The 23,973-nt window shown below is 38.9% G+C and overlaps 1 protein-coding gene across 2 annotated transcripts in view; it reads right to left on the bottom strand.

Annotated features, from left to right (window-relative positions):
• Positions 1 to 6,766: 6,766 nt before the first annotated feature.
• The window catches only part of LOC140737503 (tyrosine-protein kinase TXK-like), a 51,900-nt gene continuing 34,693 nt past the window's right edge, over positions 6,767 to 23,973 (bottom strand). For both annotated transcript variants that reach the window (XM_073063957.1, XM_073063958.1), the window contains 8 exons: positions 23,518 to 23,651; positions 22,124 to 22,198; positions 19,424 to 19,595; positions 17,948 to 18,164; positions 15,569 to 15,633; positions 12,896 to 13,014; positions 11,809 to 11,966; positions 6,767 to 8,526 (listed from right to left, as the gene is read on the bottom strand). In XM_073063957.1, coding sequence (XP_072920058.1) covers positions 8,452 to 8,526; positions 11,809 to 11,966; positions 12,896 to 13,014; positions 15,569 to 15,633; positions 17,948 to 18,164; positions 19,424 to 19,595; positions 22,124 to 22,198; positions 23,518 to 23,651 — 1,015 coding nt within the window. In that variant the 3' untranslated portion in view covers positions 6,767 to 8,451. The remainder of the gene's footprint in view (positions 8,527 to 11,808; positions 11,967 to 12,895; positions 13,015 to 15,568; positions 15,634 to 17,947; positions 18,165 to 19,423; positions 19,596 to 22,123; positions 22,199 to 23,517; positions 23,652 to 23,973) is intronic.

Here is a 23,973-nt window from a genome sequence, read left to right as displayed (position 1 = left end):
TGAGAAAAGAATACAGTGATTTAGGAAGGAAGCTGAGAAGCAGGACCTCAAGGATAGTAATCTTGGGATTGCTAACTGTGCCACGCGACAGTGAGGATAGGAATACAATGAAGTGACGGATAAATACGTGGCTGTAAAGCCAGTAGCTTTATACTGTTTACTTCTTCACTTGTTATGTAAATGCACCTTATTATTTGTTAATTTATTTGAGGTAATATTACTTCATGTGTTTTGTGTGAATTACATGTACAGTGTTGTGCTCTTTAATCCGAAGGAACATTATTTTGTTTGGCAGAGTACATGTATACGGTTGGAGTGACAATGAACTTGAATGCACACTTGAACTTTTAATGCCTTTGGTGGAACAGCATTCCAAAAATCCAGAAAACCAGAGAGAAAAACTTCCATTTTATTCCTGTCTTATATAGGAGACCCTTTGCTATTCAAAATTTCTATATTTCAGTCATAATCCCACTCACTCTTTTACAATTAAGTCTATGAAGTTGCCCAAATTTTCTTCACAAGACAACCCATCCATTCCAGGTATTAACCTAATAAACTTTCTCTAAATTATTCCCAACATATTATCATCCTTAAATGATACCACTCATGGACAATGTAGTCCAAAATTGGTCTCACTAAGATCAAAACAACTGAATCATAGCTCTAACATGAGGAAATCTGCAGATGCTGGAAATTCAAACAACAACACACACAAAATGCTGGACTGACGAATGGTCTCGGCCCGAAACGTCGACAACGCTTCTCCCTATAGATGCTGCCTGGCCTGCTGTGTTCTACCAGCATTTTGTGTGTGTTGTTGTTTGAATCATAGCTCTCATTATTTTGTGTTCTGTTCCCCTAACATTGAATAATAATATCTTGTTAATTTTTCTAATTAGTTGCAGCACCTGTATACTTGCTTTTTGTGAGCCTTGCACTGGGACATCCACATCCTCCTGCAACTCAACGCTCTTCAGTCTCCCAACATTTAGAACCATGTTCCTCTAAATCAGGGCTTCCCAGTCTGGGCACCATGTACCCCTTCATTAATGGTTTTGGTCCATTGCAAAAAAAAAGTTGGGAACCCCTGCTCTAAATACTTGTTATTTATAATTTATCATCTTGAAGATGGTTGTTAGACGATCTCCTAACCCTCCCTGAAGTTGGTGCTAATGATCGTCCTTTCTCTTGCAGAGGACCTTTTCTCTTGGCAACATGCAGGTGAACCTTCTCTCTGTCTTTTTGAAGGCCCAGTATTAAACTTCCAGTTATATAAAGAGTAAAAGGGAGGTGAGACTTGATATTGAACAACTGGAAAATGCTGGTGAAGTAGTTTTGGGGGACAAAGAAATGGCAGATGAACTTAATGGGCACTATGAACTGTCTTCACTGTGGAAGACACTAGCAGTGTGCTAGAGGTCAGTGGGCATCAGGGAGCAGGAGTGAGTGCAATTGCTATTACAAAGGAAAAAGTGCTAGGCAAACTCAAAGATGTTAAGGTAGATAAGACACCTGAGCCAGATGGACTACATCCCAGAGTACTGAGAGAGGTTGCTGAAGAGATAATGAATGCATTGGTCATGATCTTTCAAAAATCACTTGATTCTGGCATGGTCCCAGAGGTCTGGAAGATTGCAAATGTCACTCCACTCTTTAAGATGGGAGGAAGGCAAAAGAAAGGAAATTATAGGCCAGTTAGCCTAACCTCAGTCCTTGGGAAAAGTACTGGAGTCTACTATTAAGGATGAGGTTTCGGTGTACTTGGAGACTAATGATAAAATAAGTCAAAGTCAGCATGGTTTTTGTAAAGCTAAATCTTGCCTGACAGATCTGTTACGAGTTCTTTGAGGAAGTAACAAGCAGGGTGGACAAAGGAGAGACAATGGATGCCATTTACTTGGATTTTCAGAAGGCGTTTGATAAAAAGCCACACATGAGGCTGCTTAACAAGATAAAATCCCATGGTGTTACAGGAAAGATACTGGCATGGATAGAGGAATGGCTGACAGGCAGAAGGCAGTGAGTGGGAATGAAAACGGCCTTTTCTGGTTGGTTGCCAGTGATTGATGGTGTTCCTCAGGGGTCCGTATTGGGATCGTTGTTTTTCGCATTGTTTGTCAATGATTTAGATAATAGAATTGATGGCTTTGTGATGATATGAAGATAGGTGGTAGTGCTGAGGAAGCAATGCAATTGCAGCAGAGCTTGAGAATGGGCAAAAAAGTGGTAAATGGAATACAGTATTGGGAAATGTATGATAACACAGTTTTGGTAAAAGGAACAATAGTGCAGACCATTATCTAAATGGGGAGAAGGTTCAAATATCAGAGGTGCAAGGGGACTTGGGTGTCCTCATGCAAGACTCCCAGAAGGTAAATTCACAGACTGAGTCCGTGGTAAAGGCGGCAAATGAAATATTGGCATTTATTTCAAGGGGAATAGAATATAAAGGCAAGGAGATAATGCTGAGCTTTATAAGACATGAGTCAGGTCACACTTGGAGTATTGTCAACAGTTTTGGGCCCCATATCTCAGCAAGGATGTGTTGTCATTGGAGAGAGTTCAGAGGAGGTTCACAAGGATGATTCCAGGATTAAAGGGGTTAACATATCATGAGTGTTTAGCAGCTTTGGACCTGTACTGACTGGAATTTAGAAGAATACATGGGGATTACATTGGAACCTAGTGAATGTTGAAAGGACTAAATAGGGTGGATGTGGAGAGGAGTTTCCTCTGGTGGGGTTATCCAGAACTAGAGGGTGCAGCCTCACAGTTGAGGTGCTACCCTTTGGAACAGAGATGAGGAGGAACTTTTTTAGCCAGAAAGTAGTAAATCAGTGGAATGTTCTGCCACAGATCATGGTGGAGGCCAAATCCGTGTGTATATTTAAGACAGAAGTTGATAGTTTCCTGATCAGTTGGGCATCACAGGATATGGCCAGAAGGCAGGTGTATGGGGTTAAGTGGGACCTGGGATCAGCCATAATGGAATGGCGGAGCAGACTCGATGGGCTGAATGGCTGATGCACCATCAATAACTCTCTGAGACGTGAGGCGAGATATAGGCTTTTATCGACTGGAAGAAAGAACAAGCAGCAATTGACCACCATGCTACATCCTGGAGACTGAGGCCGGGGCGGTGTCTCCAATCGCCTTTATACTGGGGTCTGTGGGAGGAGCCATGGTCAGTGGGAGGAGCCACAGGAGCAGTCAGCGGGGGGGGGGGGGAGGGGGCGTGTCCAGACAGGTATATGTAGTTCACCACAATGGCCTAAATCTGCTCCTATGTCTTATGGTCTTCCACTTGACTGCAAATGAGGCTTATCCAGTGATTTACAAAGTCCTGGCATTGTCAAAATTTTCAGACAATATACTTTTATATCTATAATATCAATATTATTGAAGAATTAGACTAACAAATTTCATTTATACCATATTATTTGAGCAATATTTGCATTGATTTGGCAGGTAAATACATGCAAGCATGTGATTCATTTTACAACAAAGGATTACTGTACTCTTACATTGATTAAGTGAATGACAGCTCTGTTGCACACTAATATTAATTGGAATGGTATTTTATATTCCACATTTTCCTAATCTCCAAAAATACAGAGAAAAAATTTGTTTCATCAGCAAATTTATTTAAACAAATAGGAATTTTAGGACCAGCCTTCATTACCTATGCAATTGATTGAACAGAATAAACAACTCCATAGAAAATTTTGCAGTTTTGCTGTTTTCACCACTACAAAAAAAGCTTAGAAATATTTCACAGAAAGCATGCTTCAGGCAACATGTTTTATATACAGAAGTGCTAAACCTTTATAACATTATAAAATGACCATGATCGAACATTGTTAACAGTATTTCACTGTTTTAGGATACAAAATTTAAATTGCATAGCCTTCAGAGTATGCTATAAAACAGATGGACATAATGCCACCTCAGATCTGTGGTCAGCAGCAAGTGCCTGTAATCACCCTGATTTACAGGAAAAGGTTGCATTTACCTAGCAGAATTTACTACAAAATGCTGCATCCAAAGTCAGAGCAAGGCCTTGTGTTGACTCAGGGTTTCCATTCATAAACCCTGTCACATGAGGAAGATCACAATCAGCCTTGCTGGCAAAACTTAGTCACTAACCAACTCACACTCTGGTTTTAGCTTCTTGTCAAAGTTATCAAGTCTAGAGCATTGGGGTGACTGTGATTTCGAGTGGAGAAGTATACACTGGAGCCAAGCATTTGGGAGTAAACAAAGGCATCTGGACTTACTGCATTGTCTAGAAGACACTTCACCAGTCATCCAAGAGTCTTCTTCAGTTCTAATCCACAGTGCGCATATTTCAGTTTATAAACTCTGAGTTGTTTAAAACTATAGCAATCACATGATGGTTGTTAAGAGTCATAGAGGGTCATTAGTCTTACCTTTGCATGAATGGGGGTGTGAACTGTTGTGGAGATGCTGGGGTAGAGATGTTAGGACTGCAATGTAAGTAGCTGATAGGTGGTGTCATACCCCGCCCCCTCTGTTCAGCGATGGGTTTTCCAGTTTGACAACGATGGACCACTTTCAAACCACCTGTCCTCGTTGTCCAAAGTGTGCTCATTGGTAACATCAATGTCCTTTAGGTGTAGATATACAGCCGAGTCTTGACCTGAGGCATTAGGCCTCTTATGTTGATCATCGCTGATAAGACTAGTGACCCTCTCATTACCTCTATGACTCTTAATGACTATCATGTGATTGCTATACCTTGAAACATCTCACAGAGTTTATAAACAGGAGAACTACCCACCATGGATCAGAACTGAAGAAGCGGTGAAATGTCTTCTAGACAACACAGCAAGTCCAGTTGCCTTGATTTACTTCTGCTTGATATGCAATGACCTGGATGACTGAGAACCTTCATAGACATACAAGCATTTGGTAGCGTGTGCCTAGAGATGGGGCTGGCTCGCATTGTTTAAGGAAGTAGAATCTTACTCTGAATGATTGATATTCAAAGTGATCTGGATGCCCTTCTGCAAAAGTCACTTAAAGTTTAGTAAGCAATTAAGAGGGCAAAAGTTGTCCTGATGAAGGGTTTTAGCCCATAGATGCTGTATGGCCTTCTGGGATCCCCAGCATTTTGTGTGTATCGCCTGGGCAAATTTTGTGTTAATTTTCATTGCAAGACAACGTGAATACAAACAGCCTTACAGCAATTAAATTGGGTCCAAATGAGATCACACTGTGTATAGTTTGGTTCTCTCACGCAAAAGACAATAGATTTGCCATAATAGCAATTATGGTGAAACCTCACAAGCCTAGTTCCAGTGATAGTGGGTCACCATACAAAGAGAGATTGAGTAGACCAGGCCTGTATTCCGTAGAATTTTTCCAGAATAAACTCACAGAACACTACAGAAGGGCTCAACAGGCTCAGAAGCAAGAAGGATGGTTAGCACCATAAATCACAGTCTCAGTATAAGTGATGGTCAATTAGGACCAATATGGAATTTCTTCACTTAGAAGGTGGTGAATTGTTAGAGTTGTAGAAGGGCTGTGGAGTCTCAGTTATGGAATTTGTTCAAACCAGGAATCAATAGAATTCTGGATATTAAGGGGATCAAGGGAATTGGGGAAAGTGGTATTAGATCAGATATGAAATTGACAAATGGTAGACTGGGTTTAAAGGGCTGAATGTCCCATGTCTGCTGCTGTAATGAACCCTTATCAGGAATGGCACCAGAAAGGAAATGAAGACTAGGGAAGCTCACATTTTGGTTTGCATTTTGTAAGGCAGGTTTGAGATCAGGATGGGTGTGGGATTAAGTGTGGCCCCCAGTATAAGGGAGGGGGCAATAGGAGAGGCAACAAGATTCGGGTGTCAAAAAGCATACAGGAAATCAGGGAATTCGAGGATGCCCTTCAGATGAGAAGGCATGATGCCATACGAAAGGTGTAGCTCACCTGTCTCACCATTCAGTATGATCACTGCTGGTCTATACCGGCCTCAATTCCTCTCTTGTGCCAGTTCCTCTTTGCCCTCCATCCTCTGAACTGTATTTACTCTTTTTAAATACTCTGAATGATCTAATCTCCCCAGCTCAATGGGTGGTGAATTCTAGAGATTCAGCACCCTCTGTAAGAGTGGAGGAATATGCTTATGCCCTGTGACAGACACCTTAGGATAACATGGTCGACAGTAAACTCTGTCATATGAGTGTCCCTGACATTGGAGACCCTTATACTACCACCCTTCCCCCCCTCCCCATCTTAGTCCAGCTTCTTCTCCCTTCCTTTCTAGTTCTGTTGAAGGGTCTTGACCCAAAATATCGATTGTTAATACCCCTCTGTAGATGCTGCCCGACTTGCTGAGTTCCTCCAGAACCTCGTATGTGTTGCACAAGATTTCCAGCATCTGCAAAATCTCCTGTGCCTAACAAGTGCTTGGATGCATTTTACAGCTGGTGCCATCTGGCCCAGAAATGGTTACAACTACCAGACTGGTGATTTCAATCATACTGTCCAGTAGCTGACATTGCTACGTGCATTGGATTTTAAAGCATTTAAATGTTTCTGAAGAATTCTAAAAATGAGAAAATATTCATCAAGTTATTAAACGTATCTGTCATAAACATTCTAAAACATATATGTCAAACTCAAGGCCCGTGGTGGAATTATCTTTGGCCTGCGAGATAATATCTAATTACTATTAAAGCTGGCCCCAGTAATCGAAGCGCCTATGGCGTATGATATGGCTAATGCTGAGTTTATTCAGGTACCAGGTTTTCAGGGTTTTTAGTGTTTATTCGGCAGTCTTCTTCATAAGAAACGGAATTTGTAAAGTGAAACACTTTGTAGTTATAGCAGAGACTGAGACACATGAGAGCAGGCTGAAAAAACGGAGGCAACGAAAGCTGTGTTCGCACGCGTCTGATTGATCCGGCCCGCATGAAGCTGCATTTTGCTCAATCCGGCCCGTGACCTAAAATGAGTTTGACACCCCTGTTCTAAAAGGACCGAATGCTTGGAAGTGTCTTTAAAAATATAATTGAAAATTATCACTTCAACCCCTCTGGCCTCTGTTTCTTCAAGTGGATTTCTTAGTAATAGTGCTGGGGAATTGCTGCAAGTAAGTTCAAGCTGCCCTGTTGGATATCGCCGCAGGCCCAGTGTCAGATCACTGTTGGGGAAGTGATAGCATTCGTCTTGCAGCAAACTTCAGTCATCTGCATTTATGAACACATGTGGAAAACCTAAGTTCACTGGCATTTACACAGACAAATGCCACCATTTCCTTGTAAGGTCCGGACCATCACTTTATGACTTGAAAGCCATTAGATGCTGGAATCAGGAGCAACAAGAAACTACTGGAGAAACTCAGTGGGTCATGCAGCAAGCATATATGGGAAGGCCAGAATTGTCATTGCTTTGGGTTGAAGTACTACATCAGAATCCAAAATGTCAACAATTCCTTTTCCCTCGCAGATGCAGCTCGACCCATTGAGTTCCTTCAGCAGATGGTTTGCTGCTCCATAAACTTACGCTACAGTTATGACCCCATCAGTGAAACAAGTTCATTTCAGTCCTAAAATGCTCATTAATTACCAAAAGGATATCAAAATCATTGTGCACCAACTCAAATTAATTTATCTTAATTTTAACCACAGGTTTCTTTTTTTGTTTTATCTGAAAGTTTCTCTTTTAACTAATGTATGTTTTAAAGCTTTTCTTTGATTGGATACGGTGAACATATTTCTGTTGTTCCTCATTAATATTAATGATTATACCACTTTACTGGTGTTAGCTGGAAGGAACAGAGCAAACTCAAACTTTTCCAAACGAGGCATCCTGCACTACTAATTTTCATACCATCCTTCCTAATGTCTGTTTCTTCATGATTTTAAGTTATCACAGTAATTACATCTAAAAATATTTTTATTAAATTCAGTAAAGTCCAGCTTTATCTACATAAACTGTTTGGCAACTATGTGACCCCAATAGTAAATGAGATAGTTTTAAAAAGTCACTCTGGTGCACATTTCAAAACTTAGTTAAGTAACCGTCACAGCACAACATAATATAACCATGCAAATGTGAATATAAATATAACTTACAAAGAGCATTTGTACCATATGCCTGATGCATCCCTTAGGCATACTGTATGTTTCTAAAAAAATATAGTATTTTAAACAAAAATAACACACTTAATACATTTCAACTTGGGATTCTCTTGTAACTTATTCTGAAACTTTTTTTTTTAAATATTGCACTTGAATGCTGGTTGATCTGACAGGAAAATCAAAAATAATCTTCCGAGATTCAAAGCACTTGATTTTTGTTGCAGAATGGTGCTGATAGAACATCAACAGATGCAGCACTTGCTTGGACAATTTGCTGAGGATTTTCAGTATTTTATTGTTCAGATCCAGCATTTTGAGCATGTGTGAAGGCTATTTACTTATGATCGTTCAATGCAACTTCTTTGATTAAGTCCAATAAGTCAAGAAAGCTTGGTCGCCCATCTGGTTTCTGAAAAACAGTTTGAAAATATTTTAGAGTTATCATCTGTGCAGAAACCTCTCACCACTTTTTAAAATTGATATACTACAAAACAGAGTCTGTCACAATGGTCACCTCTATCTATGTCCTTGGTAGGTCGTATTAATGTTGTTAAAATGTATGTTCTCCCTAAATTTTTATAATTATTTCAATCAATCCCAATTTTTATTCCTAAAACCATTTTTGATTCCTTAGACTCTATTATTTTGTCATATCTGTGGAAGAATGGGTGTTCTAGAATTAATAAAGTTTATCTTCAAAATCTAAAAAGGAGGGTGGCATGGCCTTACCTAACTTTCGTTTATATTATTGGGCAGCTAACATACGTTGTGCTACCTTTTGGTCTTTTTTTCATAGCCAACCCAAGTGCCCTAATTGGGTGACAATGGAGTTGAGTTCCACTAAAGATTTATCTATTTCTGCACTTCTTGACTCTGTACTCCCTACTATTTTGTCTAGACTAATTGTTAATCCTCTTGTTAGACACACTTTGCGAATATGGGCTCAGTTTAGGAAATTTTATGGTTTTTATGGTTTTGCCCTTTCTAATCCTATCTTACATAATCACCTTTTTTTATCTACTATGTATGATTCAACATTCTATGATTGGTATAGGAAGGGCATTAGACATTTTGAAGATCTTTTTATCGATAATCACTTCGCATCTTTTCAACAGCTCTCAGCTAAGTTCAATCTGCCTAATGCCCATTTTTTTAGATACCTCCAAATTAGACACTTTATTAATTCTTTAATTCCTAACTTCCCTGAAATGCCTGAGAAAAATGTTATGGATTTCTTTCTTTCTATTAATCCACTGGGTAAAGGTTTAATATCATTTATTCGTGATAAATTAGCATTCTTACGGCGTGCCCCTGTGGATAAAATTAGAATGGCTTGGGAGCATGATTTAAATATTTCTTTATCTGATGAGATTTGGGACTCGATTCTCAAATCGGTTAATTCAACCTCTCTTTGTGCTCGCCATTGCCTTTTACAGTTTAAGATTGTTCATAGAGCCCATATGTCTAAATCTAAATTATCTCGATTTTACCCTAATATCAGTCCTCTTTGTGATAAATGCAAAAGGGGCGAGGCTTCTCTTATTCATATGTATTGGTCCTGTCCTGGATTAGAGAAATTTGGAAAGACGTTTTTATAACTTTATCCTGTATTCTGAATCACCACTTAGAACCTAACCCTTTAACTGCTCTGTTTGGTTTTTTGGGTGAGACAGATATACGTTTGAGTTCGACTAAGTGTCAAATATTATCTTTTGCTTCTCTCCTGGCTAGACATTTAATCCTCCTTAGATGGAAAGATGTTGCCCCTCCCACGCATGCTCAATGGCTTAATGATATTATGTCCTGTTTAGACCTTGAAAAAATTCATTATTCAATTCTTAATTCGGATATAAAGTTCCATGAGGTCTGGGGACCTTTTATTGAGTACTTTCATAACCTTCCTCTTAATTAAGGTTTTTTTTTTGTCCCTTACTTTCAGCTCTTTTTTTTTGGTAGTAGGCATTATTATCTTCTGTTTTCAAGCGTATTTACAGTTTTGGGGGTTTGAATGTCCTGATTTATATTCTCTATATTGTGTTGTGGTTGGTCTGGAGTTTTTTTTGTTGCGGGGCTTGGGGAGGATACTAACTTTACATGACTTCAATTTGGGTGCTTTCTCAATTATCTTTTTTGTATTATTATTGTATGTTTATTTTTGCACTGTATTAATTTTTTTATTTTGGTTTGGGGTTTTTTCTTAGCTGTAGTGTTGTAGAAAATGCATTTTAAAAAAATTGATGCGGACTCCATTTAAAACCCAATTTCCATTTTTAGTTCTTGAATGACTCTACCATTTTTTTACCACAAATGTACTGGAGAAGCAGAACACTAGGGAAGAATCTACTTTCTGAGAAATGCACATCCTAATCTTTGCCGAACCTGTGCTGGTTGTGTTGTTAATACTCACATGAAGTTAAAGGAGACTTGAATACAGAAAAAATTCTTCTTAAGTAACTGCTACAGATACTGTTTCAAATATAGTAAAATCTAATGTTAAGAATCCTACACTTGTACAAAATTCATAAGAAATATGGCTTAAGAATGGGCAAAAACTAAAATCATTATTCCCTAATAATTTTTCAATACACTTGTCTATTGTATCAAAACACGTTTCTTAAGTAGACTGAACACTTCCATTGTGTATCGTAATTTAAGTTAAGCAAATAGCTAAGACTAACATTGGACTCTCAGTAGATTTCTGATTGTTTGAAGTATAAGCATGCTTTATATTTCAAATTCATGAAATCATTTATTATAGCAAATACTTAAACCCCAAATTCTAAGGCCCCAAAATCTATCAGCATAAATTCAGAACTTCTAAAAATTCCCCCACCTTCAAGCTGTGAAGAAAAGGCTGGGGTAGTGGAATTATTGTGCAAGGATACTTCTTCAGTGCCATTTCATTAACCTCACACCTAACTGTGGTAAACCATGTACCGGTATATGTCTGGACACGCTCCTCCGCTGACTGCTCCTGTGGCTCCTCCCACAGACCCCTGGATAATGGCGATTGTGTCACTGCTCCTCCCACAGTCCAGGGCAGTCATCCAGCATGGACGTTGTCCATTTTACTGCCAATAAAAGCCTTTCAGTATTTACTCTACTTCCAGTCTTTTGGAGTTATTGATAGTGCATCACTAACCCCACTCTTTAACAAATGGTCTTCCAGAGCAGCACCATGCATTACCAGAAGGAAACTTTAGAAGGCCTGACAATTTGGTTTGCTTTTCAGTCTTAGTGGAAAACTTTAGTCTTCCTCTAGAAAATAGTAGGTGATCTTTTGGATTGATGAGCTTTTTTTTGTTAATGTTTTGGTTTTACATACCGACACTGGGGAACTCGTGAGCTCTTAATTGATCTCCCTAGGACACTTAAATATAAAATGAAAGGTTAATGTCCCATTACAGTGACAACTGTTACCTGTTAGCTACCTGTATCACCTTCAAGGGGATTTTGGTTTGAGTGAAGTTCAAGAGAAACTGAATGGTCCCTTCAATTTCAAGATCATTTTTTTTGTGGAAATTCCTTATTCGCCTCATCTAAACTCAGAAAGTTACTGAGCTTTAATATATAGAATTATTTACAATGTCACTACTTAAAAGGAAAACAGGAAACTATGCTGATTCAAATAAAGACAGCTTGATGTTGCCAAGGTGAAAGCAGTACAGGGAGGGATGCAGATGGAACAGACCTCATGCCAGCAGCTGTACATGATCTGATACACGACAGTTGATGCTAGGGATGGCCGGTAAAGCCGTTCTCCTCGTGAAATCTCATTAACGACCTCAGTGTTTGACTTATTCTCAAAGGGTATTCTACCTTCAGTATAAACTTCCCACATAAAAACACCTGAAGAGAAAAGGAACAAAAGCAACACAGGGTTAACAGGGAATTATCCAAGAAGTCTCTTAAACCCATCCCAATAGAGGCAAGATAATGGCGAAGTGCACTTGTCTTGTCCTTTTGCCACATCCTAAGCAACAAGGCTGAGGCCAATTCTGGAATAGACCTGGCAAAGAACATTTCTCTCACATCAATAGCAAATCAATCCTTGATTACTGTGACTAAATCCTACTTCCCATTATTGGTTTTAATTAACTTGGAAAATTACTTTAGGTCCACATTTTTTCTGTGTCATTCAACATAATCTAGATTTATCATATCCACCAAAATTGCCTCTTTCTTGAGGTTAAGTAAAAAAAAAATCTCCAATCCATCCTTAACATTTAGTCTAGTGATATTGACAAAGGCAATGCACAGTGAAGACCTGTGCAACATTTTCAGATACTATCAACCTAAATACAAATAGAAAATACTGGAAACAATCTCTGGGCAGGTAATGCAATAACTCTCTAGAGAAAGAGAGTTGGCAGTCTAGTCTGCACAGTTGATTCCAGTCCTACTGAGTTTTTCTAGCATCATAAGAATAAATAAGCAGGCTCCAAGGATTAAATACTTGTTGTATCTTAATGATCAGAACCACTCAGTGTGAAGACTTGCCACCTTAGAATGTTATAATGGATGCATAACATTGATCTGCAAATTTGGCCACTTAGATTAGAATTGTACTCTTTTTCTAATTGCCACGCCTACCCCTGATCTATTGAGTGCCACATGCTATCACTACCAGCTTTCCTTCAACCTCACTCTCAGCTTTTTTGACATCACACGGGGAGAACATAAAAAGTCACCCATTCTTCAGAGGTGTGATTTTTCCCCTTCGTACATTTCAGTTTCCTTCAGCAGCCAGTTCATTGAATGGGAAGAAAACATCTTACCAAAAGACCAGACGTCCGATTTACTGCTGAATTTAGAAAAGTGGAAGACTTCCGGTGGTGACCATTTCACAGGAAACTTGCAGCCCGTGGAGCTGGTGTATTCATCATCAAGGACATACCTAGAAAATAATCATTATGGATTTTAAACACTATTAGCAGAAAACTAATCACTAACAGTTCAGGTAATGAACTTGGAGTTTTTTTTTCAAATTGTGCATTTATTTAATTGCAGCACCTTTAAGTTCACTGTACACAAATCAGCCAACATTTAACAGTTATAAGTCATTAAAATGCTAAAAAAATTCATTAATCTCCTTTTTTTAAACTCTGTTTTTTATGCAATTGCTAAGGTTACAGCAGACATGAAAGAGAATTGGCAGGTAATCTTCTTTCCCCAAAGTGGCCTGTTACATTAATACTCAGAACAAGTATCAAACCAAGGGGATTAAATGGATCTAAGGGACAATTCTGTGCCTTTTTAAGGAGAGGTTAAAAGTACAGGCAGTTTCTGGATTATGTAAGGGTTTCACTTCAGAGAACCGTCCATACGCTGATTCCTCCGTAAGTTAGAAATAATTGTTTGTTATAATGATCCATAATGTCCCACTCTACGTACATTTCCTATGGTTCTTTCACATCATTGAATAATAACACATAATTAAACTAATAGAATATACACTACATCTCATTATTAATGAATACCATGAATCAATATATTGCCATTTTGATGTGTTTGAAAAATGCGTCAAAAATGTATGGAATAATTTGCATAAAATCGATTTCCATCATAACTTGGGGAACTCACGTATGTAAGTGAAAACTGTGGGGCATTTCTGTATACTGGTGGTTATCCTGCTTACCAAAATGTATCTATTTCTGGCTTAAAATATTCAAAGATTTCTCTTACCACCATTTTAGGAAGAAAGCCCAAAAGATCTTATGAAAGCAAAAAGAAAAGCCTCATCTCTGTATTAGTTTGCTCATCCTTTATTTTTAAACATTTACTGGGTTCTCCACATCCACCCTCTCAAAACCATCAACATCTTCTGTTTCATTCAAATTCCCTCTCATTTTTCCAAATATCAGCAAGTAAAATATCATCTGTCCAATCTTTTCTCCCAAGATAACCCATCCATTCCAGGCATTCATCCAATAAATCTTCCCCAAACTGCTTCTAACAGATTAACACTTTTCCTTAGATCAATGCAATGGAGCACTCCAGATGTGGTCACCAATATCCTATGTCACCGAAGAATAATTTCACTAATTTGGAATTCAATTTCCCTTGTGAAAAATTATAACATTCTGTTTGTTTTCCAAATTGCATACTGCGGTTGGATATCAGCCTCATGTGCTACTGAATCTCAGAGCTCTGTGATCTCTGAACGTTTAGATAATATATTTCTTAATTGTAACTTTCCTTTGCAAAATGGACTATTTCACATTTTTCCACACACACTGCACATGTTAAATCTTTGCTCACTTACTTAACCCAACTACAGGATCTCCCTTCTCAGTCCTGTAACCTCTTTTGATATCTGGTACTTATCTAGTCCTTATTTTGCCAAAATGAGCAGTTACACATTCATTACTTTCTACTAACTCTCGTGTATCTTTATTGATCTGTTTTTTGTCCCTTAAAAGTGACATTATCTCCAAACTTAATAACTTTACTGTGTAGCAGTATATTGAATAGCAGTTTGCAATTGGCAGTGGTATTTAAAGTTCATAATATCTAACATTTACACAAAAATGAATAACTATTTCCTTTCAGTGTTGAAGTGCTTCTTAGGAAATGATTTTTTTAAAATAACATCCGGCCTTTACTTTTCTGCATCTACACCTACATTTACAAACAGACACCACATCAGAGACATTATCGAATTGTAAACTGGTGTTAAACTCTCGGCATTGAGGAAACGTGCGTTACTGTGGATAAAGAACCGCACCAGAGTCTGTTTATACAGCATCTGAAGAGTAGTGAATTATCCTAAAGTACTTCACAGAAACACTTTTGAATAAAATAGCCAAGCACCTAATGAACAACATGCTTGTGTCACTCTAATAAGCTCCCAGCACCATGTCACCATGTAATTAAGCCCATTCACATGTGCTCTGACCTCAAGACCACACATTTCTGGTGTACTTAAACTTCTGGGTAAATATTTTACCAAGTGCTTTCAACCAAAGTTTATTTAGCGATATCGATAGCTGCAAAGCATTTGAGTGACCTAAAAGGTTACAAACTCACATGAAAGGCAAAGTACTTGATTTGTTTTCACTGGTGTACTTTTAATGTGTTGGTAATTTCCTAAATCAAGCATTATTTCCAACCTTATTGCTAGATGAATATCTCATGGTTCTATCCAATTTGCCACATTTTTAAAGGATAAAATGGCCCATGGAAATTGTTACCCAGAGACACTGGCAAGAAGGTGAAAATTATTCTGCATCACATTTTGTTACTGGTGTACTACACACTGTTCATTAAATGACACATGAAAGATACCAATGACCACATCTTATATTTCTGATTACTCTAATGTTTGCAATTTGTGGTAACCTTGTTACATTATTCCCTTTCAAAGATTTCAGCATTTAATAAAAAGTGTGCAAATAATTTGATAAAAGTACAGACTTAAGTTGACATTCCAGATGTGATAAATAAATTACCTGGCCATTCCAAAATCAGATACCTTGACCACATTCTTGGCACTGACCAAGCAGTTTCTGGCAGCCTAGTTAAAAGAAGAAATTAGAAGATGAATTTCATAGTTACTAACAGGTTTACTCTTGGTTATGAATTTCATTCATCTAATTTAGCGGGCTCACAAACAGCATCCTGAAGGATGGCTTGAAGCTGAAACCTCCAGCAGTTTTAAAGGGTATGGAAAAGGAAGATTAATGTGCCAGAAAGGAGGGGGCTGATGATAAGAGATGTTATGAGGAGTTGTGTAGTGATTGAAGAGAGTGAATTCTGACTAAATGCAATCTAATTTCAGAGTTAGGAAGGGAAGATTATAAGACCGTAAAACATCTGAGCAGAATTAGGCCACTTAGTCCACTGACTCCATTATCCATCACAGCTGATTTATTTTCACACTCAATCCCATTCTCCTGCCTTCTTCCTGTAACCTATGACACCCTTACTAATCAAGAATCTATCAACCTCCATTTAAAATATGCCCAACGACTGGGCCTCCACAGCAGTCTGTGGCAATGAATGACACAGATTAACCACCTTCTGGCTAAAGAAATTCCTCCTTATCTCTGTTGTAAAGGGACATCCATCTATTCTAAAACTGTTCTCTGGTTCTAGACTCTTCTACTATTGGAACCATCCTCTCCACATTCAATCTATCTAGGCCTTTTAATATTCAGTGAGTTTCAATGAGCTATCCCCTCATTCTTCTGAACACCAGTGAGCACAGGTCCAGAGCCATCAAATGCTCCTCATATATTAACCTTTTCATTACTGGAATCATTCTTGTCAACCTTTTCTGGACTCTGTCCATGCCAGTGCATCTTTTCTTAGATAAATGCCCAAAACTGTTCACAATACTCCAGGTGTGGTCTGACCAATGCTTATAAAGCCTCAGAATTACATCCTTGCTCTTATATTCTAGTCTTTTCGAAATGAATGCTAACGTTGCATTTGCCTTCCTTACCATAAAAGTTAACCTTTAGGGAATACTGTGTAAGGACAACCAAGTCCTTTGTACCTTTGATTTTTGAATTTTTTCCCTATTTAGAAAATAGTCTGCCTTTATTCTTTCTACCAAACTATATGATCATACACTTCCCAACACTATATTCCATCTGCCACCCTTTGCCTATTCTCTCAATCTGTCTAAGCTCTCCCTCATTCCTTAGTCCTATTTGCCCCACTGTCTATCTTTGTACCATCCACAAACTTGGCCAGAAAACCAACTATTTCATCATCTAAATCATTCACATTTAACGTGAACAGAAGCGGTCCCAGCACCAACCCCTGCAGAGCACCACAAGTCACTGGCAGGCAACCAGAATATTCCCACCCTTTGCTTCCTGCTAGTCAGCCAATCTTCTACCTTCAGACCTTTCATCTTCCCAAGCACTTACTCCTTAGTAATAGCAACAACACTCACTTCTGCCCCCTAACACTGTCAAATTTCTTGGATACCGCCAATGCCTTCCATAATGAAAACTAATGTAAAATATTTGTTATGTTCCTTCGCCATTTCTTTATCCTACATTATTGCCTCCTCAGCAGTCCAATATCTACTCTTTTCCTCTTCATATATTTGAAAAACATTTAGTATCTTCTTATATTATTGGATAGCTTCTTGGATAGCTTATTGGATATTTAATCTTTTACTTCCTTATGGCCTTCCGTTGTCTTCTGTTGGTTTTTAAAATCTTTAAAAGCTTCCCAATCTTCTAACTTTCCAATAATTTTGCTATATTGTATCCTCTCCTCTTTGCTTTTAAGTCACTCTTTTCTTTCTCATAGGTAGACAGCTTTCCTGGTTCCTGTCAAGAACTTAATGCTACAAAATCTTAACAGAAAGCTGAGGCTTGTCTTTAGCATAAAAGTGATGTCATTGCTGTATCCATATATATTCACTGGTAGCAGGTTGTTAAAGTGTTAATACCAGAAGAAATATTCCAGGTAACTTCAATCTGTTGAATTATGTTGTAGCTCACTGCAGGGTGATGATGGTTGTCTCAACTGGAATGTGTATTCACTGAACAGAACTGGTTTTCTTCACATTCTTGCTTCCATCACATTAAGGTAAGGAATATAATATATACAAACATAAACTTGTAAAATGTAGATATTTAAATAGTGAAGGAAATACATAAGCGTTAACTACACGTGATCTTGATAATTTGTACTGACATTTGTGATCCTGAATATATGTGACAATAGTTACATAGGTCAAACCTGGTCAAAACTAGAAATGGTAGAATTAATGAATGCCCTCAGATTCTCCAACAAACATTTATATTTCTTCATATTATCCTAGACAATTACTAGTCTAAAGTTTTGAAAGTTCTGGGGTAACATACCAGGTCTCGGTGAATGAAACGGTTCATCTCAAGATATGCCATCCCTTCACACACATCCTCACAAATACCTAGTAAGGCATCTTTGTTCAGTCGGCCTTGTCTCTGTCGCATATAATTGAGCAGGCAGCCATTTTCCATGAACTCAGTAACTATACAAATTGGCTTCTGTTGTGTGCAGACCCCATAAAGTTGAACCAGATTTGGGTGAGATAATCTCCTGAGGAAAGAAAAGAGTACGTGAGCAGCATGATGACATTACTGGATTCGGACAACAAAATGTGGAATTCACATAATCCTTCTGACGTGCGGAATTTACTTTAATCCAAATATCCAAGAATTTTAACAAAGATTTCAGCAAACATTTAGCGAGTTTGGCAGCATCAGTAGAGACAGAAACAAAATTAATGTCCTGTATATATGCTACTGCTATTTAACTGCATAAAATACATCACCTTGACTTACAGGAATTAAATGCCATTTGCTAATGCTGTGCTCAGCTTTCTATCTGACCTATATGCTGCAGTCTTGGCCAGCTGTCCTTGTCATCCACAACAGTGCCAAATTCGGTGTCTTTTACAAACCTGCTCATCATAGCTTCTGCATTCACATTGAAGTCTTTAACATACATTCTAAAAGCAAAGATCCCATCATTGAAGGGACTAGTCACATACATGTATGTAATGTGTATACTTCAAAAATACTTGAGTATTGGATCATACTGGATGGAAACCAGAGATCTGCTCAAGGAAGTGGAGAGGGATCAAGCAGGGCTCAAGCCTCCTAGAAGTCATCCAAACAAAATAAGTTATCGGTGCACGTATGCACAATTACTCCAAAATATTAAAGGCACGCATATATGCCTCCTTTCCCCCAGAAACAGCCAACCACATCCTAAGGGAAACCAAGTATAATCTCTACTGCTCACTATTAGCTTCATTCTTGCGTGCAGATTCTGCAACTCCTTCACAGTTCCCATAATTTCTCTTTTACCATTCTGCTTTAATTTGTACAGTACCATTGCATTAATGGACAAGTATGATTCTGGATGTTTGACAGGACTGCCTTCCTAACAATTACCTCTGCTTCCAGATTTTCCCTTGGAAGTGACAACAAGTACTGGGATTGCCAGTCACTGTAGACGGGTGGTGATGTATACTGTATATGAGTGTATTTAAGATTAGTGGCAATGATGGAATATCAGCTTATTGTTATAATCATTCCTCAAAAAGTAACCCACATCGGCATACTCCTTGAAGGGCAGAATCTCAATCTCCTCCACTCTCCTATTTTTGTACATGCCAGTTTTCCTCCTCCTCTAGAGACTTGAAGCAGCTAAACAATTTAAATGCAGCCTGTCGCAACAGGGAATTCCATTGGAAAGAGATGCCCGTAAATTAGGCAGATCTCAGGATGTTTCTCGGGGTCAGTTTCATTATGTAGGCCGGTCTCTGTGACTATATGAGCAGTGGTACTTACATCATGACCTTAGCTTCCTCAATGAAATCCTCTTCTGACATGGCACCTTCAAAAATGGTTTTGATTGCTACTTTATGTGTAGCTCTCCATTTTCCTAGACGCACCATCCCAAATTGTCCACTGCCCAGCTCTTTCATAAAAGTCAGATCTGATGTGTTGATCTCCCATTTTTCTGTGAAAAAAGTCATCCTTAAGTCATTAATTTCTTTACATCAACCTGTTCATAATATAGTTATCAGCATGAAAATATTATGCATCTTTCTCAGTCTTCTATTTAAAAATTCAGATTTTAAAGATTTATGTATTTGTCACATATACGTACATCGAATCATACTGTGAAATGGGTTGTTTATGTCAAGTCAAATCAGCAAGGATTGTGTTGGCAAGTGTTGCCTGCTTCCGGTGCCAAAACAGCATGCCCACAACTCACTAACCCTAACTGTACGTCTTCGGAATGTGGGAGGAAACCGGAGCATCCAGAGGAAATCCACGCGGTCACAGGGAGAACGTACAAATTCCTCAAAGATAGTGCTGGGAATCAAACCCTGATCTGTGATCACTGGTGCTAAAATAGCATTATGCTAGCTGCTAGACCTCCATGCTACCCTCACCCTCCTCCGCTAAAGTTACAGCAGATGTGCCAAAGCGTCCAAGTGGATTTTCATCCTGCAACATTTATTTGTTTATTTTCATTTGGAGATATGGTACAGAAACAAGCCCTACTGGCCTAATGAGCCCGTGCTGACCAATTACCACCCACTTGAACAATTAACCTACCAACTGGTACGTCTCTGGAATCTGGGAGGAAACCAGAGCACCTGGAGTAAACCCAAGTGGTCACAGCGAGAATGTACAAACCCCTTACAGACAGTGGCAGAAATTGAACCCAGGTCGCTGGCACTTTAAAGCATTATGCGAACCATTACACTACCATGCCACCGAAAGTCTTTAATACGTCTTCAAGAAAAACATTGAATGGTCTTCATGAGCATTAAAGGGGGAGATTGCATGGTAGGTCATCTCTAACTAATCTTATAAAGTTTTTTGAGAAGGTTGCCAGGAAAGTTGATTGAAGAAAGGCAGTTGACATTATCGACATAGACTTTGGCAAGCCCTTTGACAAAGTCCTCCATGGGAGGCTGGTCCAGAAGGTTGAGTTCCTTGGCATTCGGGATGAAGTAGTAAATTGGATTCACTGGCTTTGAAGGAGAAGCCAAAGAGTGGTTGCAAATGGTTGCTGCTCTGAATGGAGGACTGCAACTAATGGTATGCTGCAGGGATCGGTTCTGGGTCTGTTGTTGTTCATCAATGTTAATGACTTGGATGATTATATGGTGAACTGGATCAGCAAACTTGAGGATGGCACCAAAACTGGGGCATAGTAGACAGCAAGCCAGGCTATCAAAGCTTGCATCTAGACTACCTGGAAAAATGGGCTTAAAAATGGAAGATGGAACTTAAGTGAGCGAAATGTTGCACTTCAGGAGGACAAACTAGGATAGGACATACACAGTGAAAGGCAGGGCACTGACGAGTGCAGTGGAACAAAGGGATCTGGAAATACCTAATTATTTGAAAGTGGCATCACAGGTCGATAGGGCTTTTGAAATATTGGTCTTCATAAATCAAAGTATTATACAGGAGTGGGATGTTATGTTGAAGTTGTACAAGACTTTGGTGAGGCCAAATTTTGAGTATGTGTGCAGTTCTAATCACCTACCTACAGGAATGATATCGATGAGATTGAAGAATACAGAGAAAATTTGCAAGCATGTTGCTGAGTCTGGAGGATATGAGTTGTAGGGAAAGGTTGAACAGCAAGGACTTTATTCCTTGGAGCAATGAAGAATGAGGGGAGATTTGATACAGGCATACAGTACTAAATTATGAGCTGTATAGATGGGGTAAATGCAAGCAGCTTTTTCTGATCCTATGCAGTGACACCTCCATATCAATATGTTGGGCCCAGGATAGATCTTTAGCACATCATCATCCACATAGAATTTGATGAAGCCAGTGGCATATTCATTTAGACTTGAAGATGAATCCCTGAATTTTGTCCGGTTCACTGACTCAAATCCGTCCTATAAGCACTACCCACTTCTCTTGGCATACCTTCTTGGTCCTCACTACCAGTGCTGCGGTCCTTTGCCTATACACTGGGAGCAGAAGTACAGCCAGGTGATCGGACTTTCCAAAGTGCAGGAGTGGGTTGACCCGGTAAATGTTCTTGATGGCGCTGTAACAGTGGCCAAGTATGTTGGCACCTCTGGTTCCACAAGTGATATATGGTGATAGTTCCGAAACTTCTTCAAGCTGGCCTGACTGAAATCCCCCGCAATAATAGGGAAGGCAACAGGGTGTGCTGTTTCATGAGTGCTAATCACGGTGCTCAGCTCCTCCAGTGCCTACTTAACGTTGGCCAAGGATGTCAGCAGAAAACTCAGAGATAAAATGGACATCACTTGGACTGCTAGATATTTCAGTTCGGGTGAGCAGAACTGTGATAGACATTTCCTATCCCCATTCAAGCACAGTCCAGACAATCTGAAAGTAGCATCACTGTAAGTGGCACATAGCTAACTCGTAATTACTCAAGTTTCACTTTTTGCATTTAGTGTTTTATTATCAAGAGAAATGAGCTGTTGGATATTAGCATATAGACTAGGATACAGTGGTACGTAGAATAGAATACAGTACCATAGCTGAAGCCAGCTGTAGCAGGAGTGCACCTTCCCATTAATCCAACAGGATATCGGAATCTTGTGATGAGGCCTAAGCAAAGATATAAAGTGGAATATTATTGCCTTAAGAACATTTATTTCTGTTCATTATGATACTGACACTCAATAAATGAAGATCAGGCATTTGTAAAAAGCAATTGAAAATAGTAAGTCTGTTTGTCCTTGTCAAAATATAACAGCAGGTTCTTATCTTGATTTCAAGTCCTTGGATATCACTGAATGGATTCTGCGCATTCTCTTCAATAAAAATGTGGCACCTGGTATGGGCAGACGAGAGGGCCAGTGGTCTTGTGTAAGCAGCCACGGAGCAGAAAGGTTAAATCAGGTGAGCAGATGAAGTGCAGGGAAGTGGTGAAAGATGTCAATTGGAGGCTGGGTTGAAATCTTCGAGGAATTAGGTTGGTTGATAAATCTGTAAGTGGGGGTAAGGAGCTGGAGCCTTGACTTGTTTAGGGATCTCAGGAAGAGATCACACATACGGAGATGGCACACATAGAAATGGTTCTATGCCAGGGGTGAGGACAGTAGGAGTAAAGGCAAGAAAGGGACTTTGATTAGGGATCCAGTCCAGTGCTGTTGCAAGATGAACCCATTGTTGTCCTGGGAGTCACCAAAATTTCCCCTAAGTTCCAAAAGGAATGGCATGTGCTGATGCACAATTTGTTCCAGGAATTGTCCAGTTTACGTCCACAGTGACATGAAACAAAGGTGAAGTGGTGGATATCATGTTTTACCTGTTGCAGCCTTTTATTGCATAACACATTTTCAATTGTGCATCAATGTGACATATGAACCGTTTTTAAGGGGATCCTCTGTTAGTTCACTGTGGAAAATCATGCAAAACCAGTGACATCCAATCCTTCAAGGGCCAAATGTCTTAGGATAGAAGTAGGAGAAAATTTTGTGCCAACACTCTGCCAGTTGTGTCTCAAAATGTTTCACACATTAGTTACTTTGAGTTGCAGAGATAGTTGGAAAATAGAAAGATCAAACAATCATTTTGAATGTGTAAGTCAGAGCAGACAAGAATGAGGTAAACTGGCAAGAATGAGGTATCACTGGGTGAAAGAGGAATGTTGCCTAGAGAATTAACTTCCTGTTCTTTATTGAACAGCCAAATTGTTTATAATATCCAGGGGACAAGTAAACCAGGTAAACAAAGTCTAAATTTAGTGCTTCATGCAAAAAAGCACGTCCAGCATTGTTACAGCCTGCTGACATTCCTAGTACGGAGTTTCCAGTGTGAGCTGAACCAGAACTAAATATGCTATCTAGATAATGGATGAGAAAGTACATAGTGATCGCATTAACTAAATGTTTAAATGGAATTATGTTTACACTTCACCATACCTGCTGCATTGTGTTCATGATATTCAATAAGCTCAGGAATTGTATCAAACAGGTGTTTCTCTGCCACATAGTACTGTCTATGCGATGTCTGTGTCTGCTTAATGTGGTAATGTCTGACTGATCCATTTTGATCTCTGTTGGAACATACAAAAATGATGAGTAAATTTTAGTCATTCAAGTACTCTTGTTTCCATATTAGATCACATAGTATATTCTCAATGGAAGTATTGGATACAAAGTGAAAAGTCCAATTTAACTTACAATAATATCAACACTAACCACTGATCTCACCATATCAACAATACTTTAATACCCAATAGAAAAGTCAATAAAATACGGTAATCTATTAGAAAGAAATGCCCTGTGCTTTCAAAAGAAATAATGATTTTTCAAATACAGCATCAATACCAAGAGTCAAATCATCATTAAGATTACAATGTTACTCAACTTTTGATA

This window comes from Hemitrygon akajei, chromosome 13 (assembly GCF_048418815.1).
Source record: "Hemitrygon akajei chromosome 13, sHemAka1.3, whole genome shotgun sequence".
Lineage (NCBI taxonomy): Eukaryota > Metazoa > Chordata > Chondrichthyes > Myliobatiformes > Dasyatidae > Hemitrygon > Hemitrygon akajei.
This window is presented reverse-complemented; position numbering and strand designations above follow the sequence as displayed.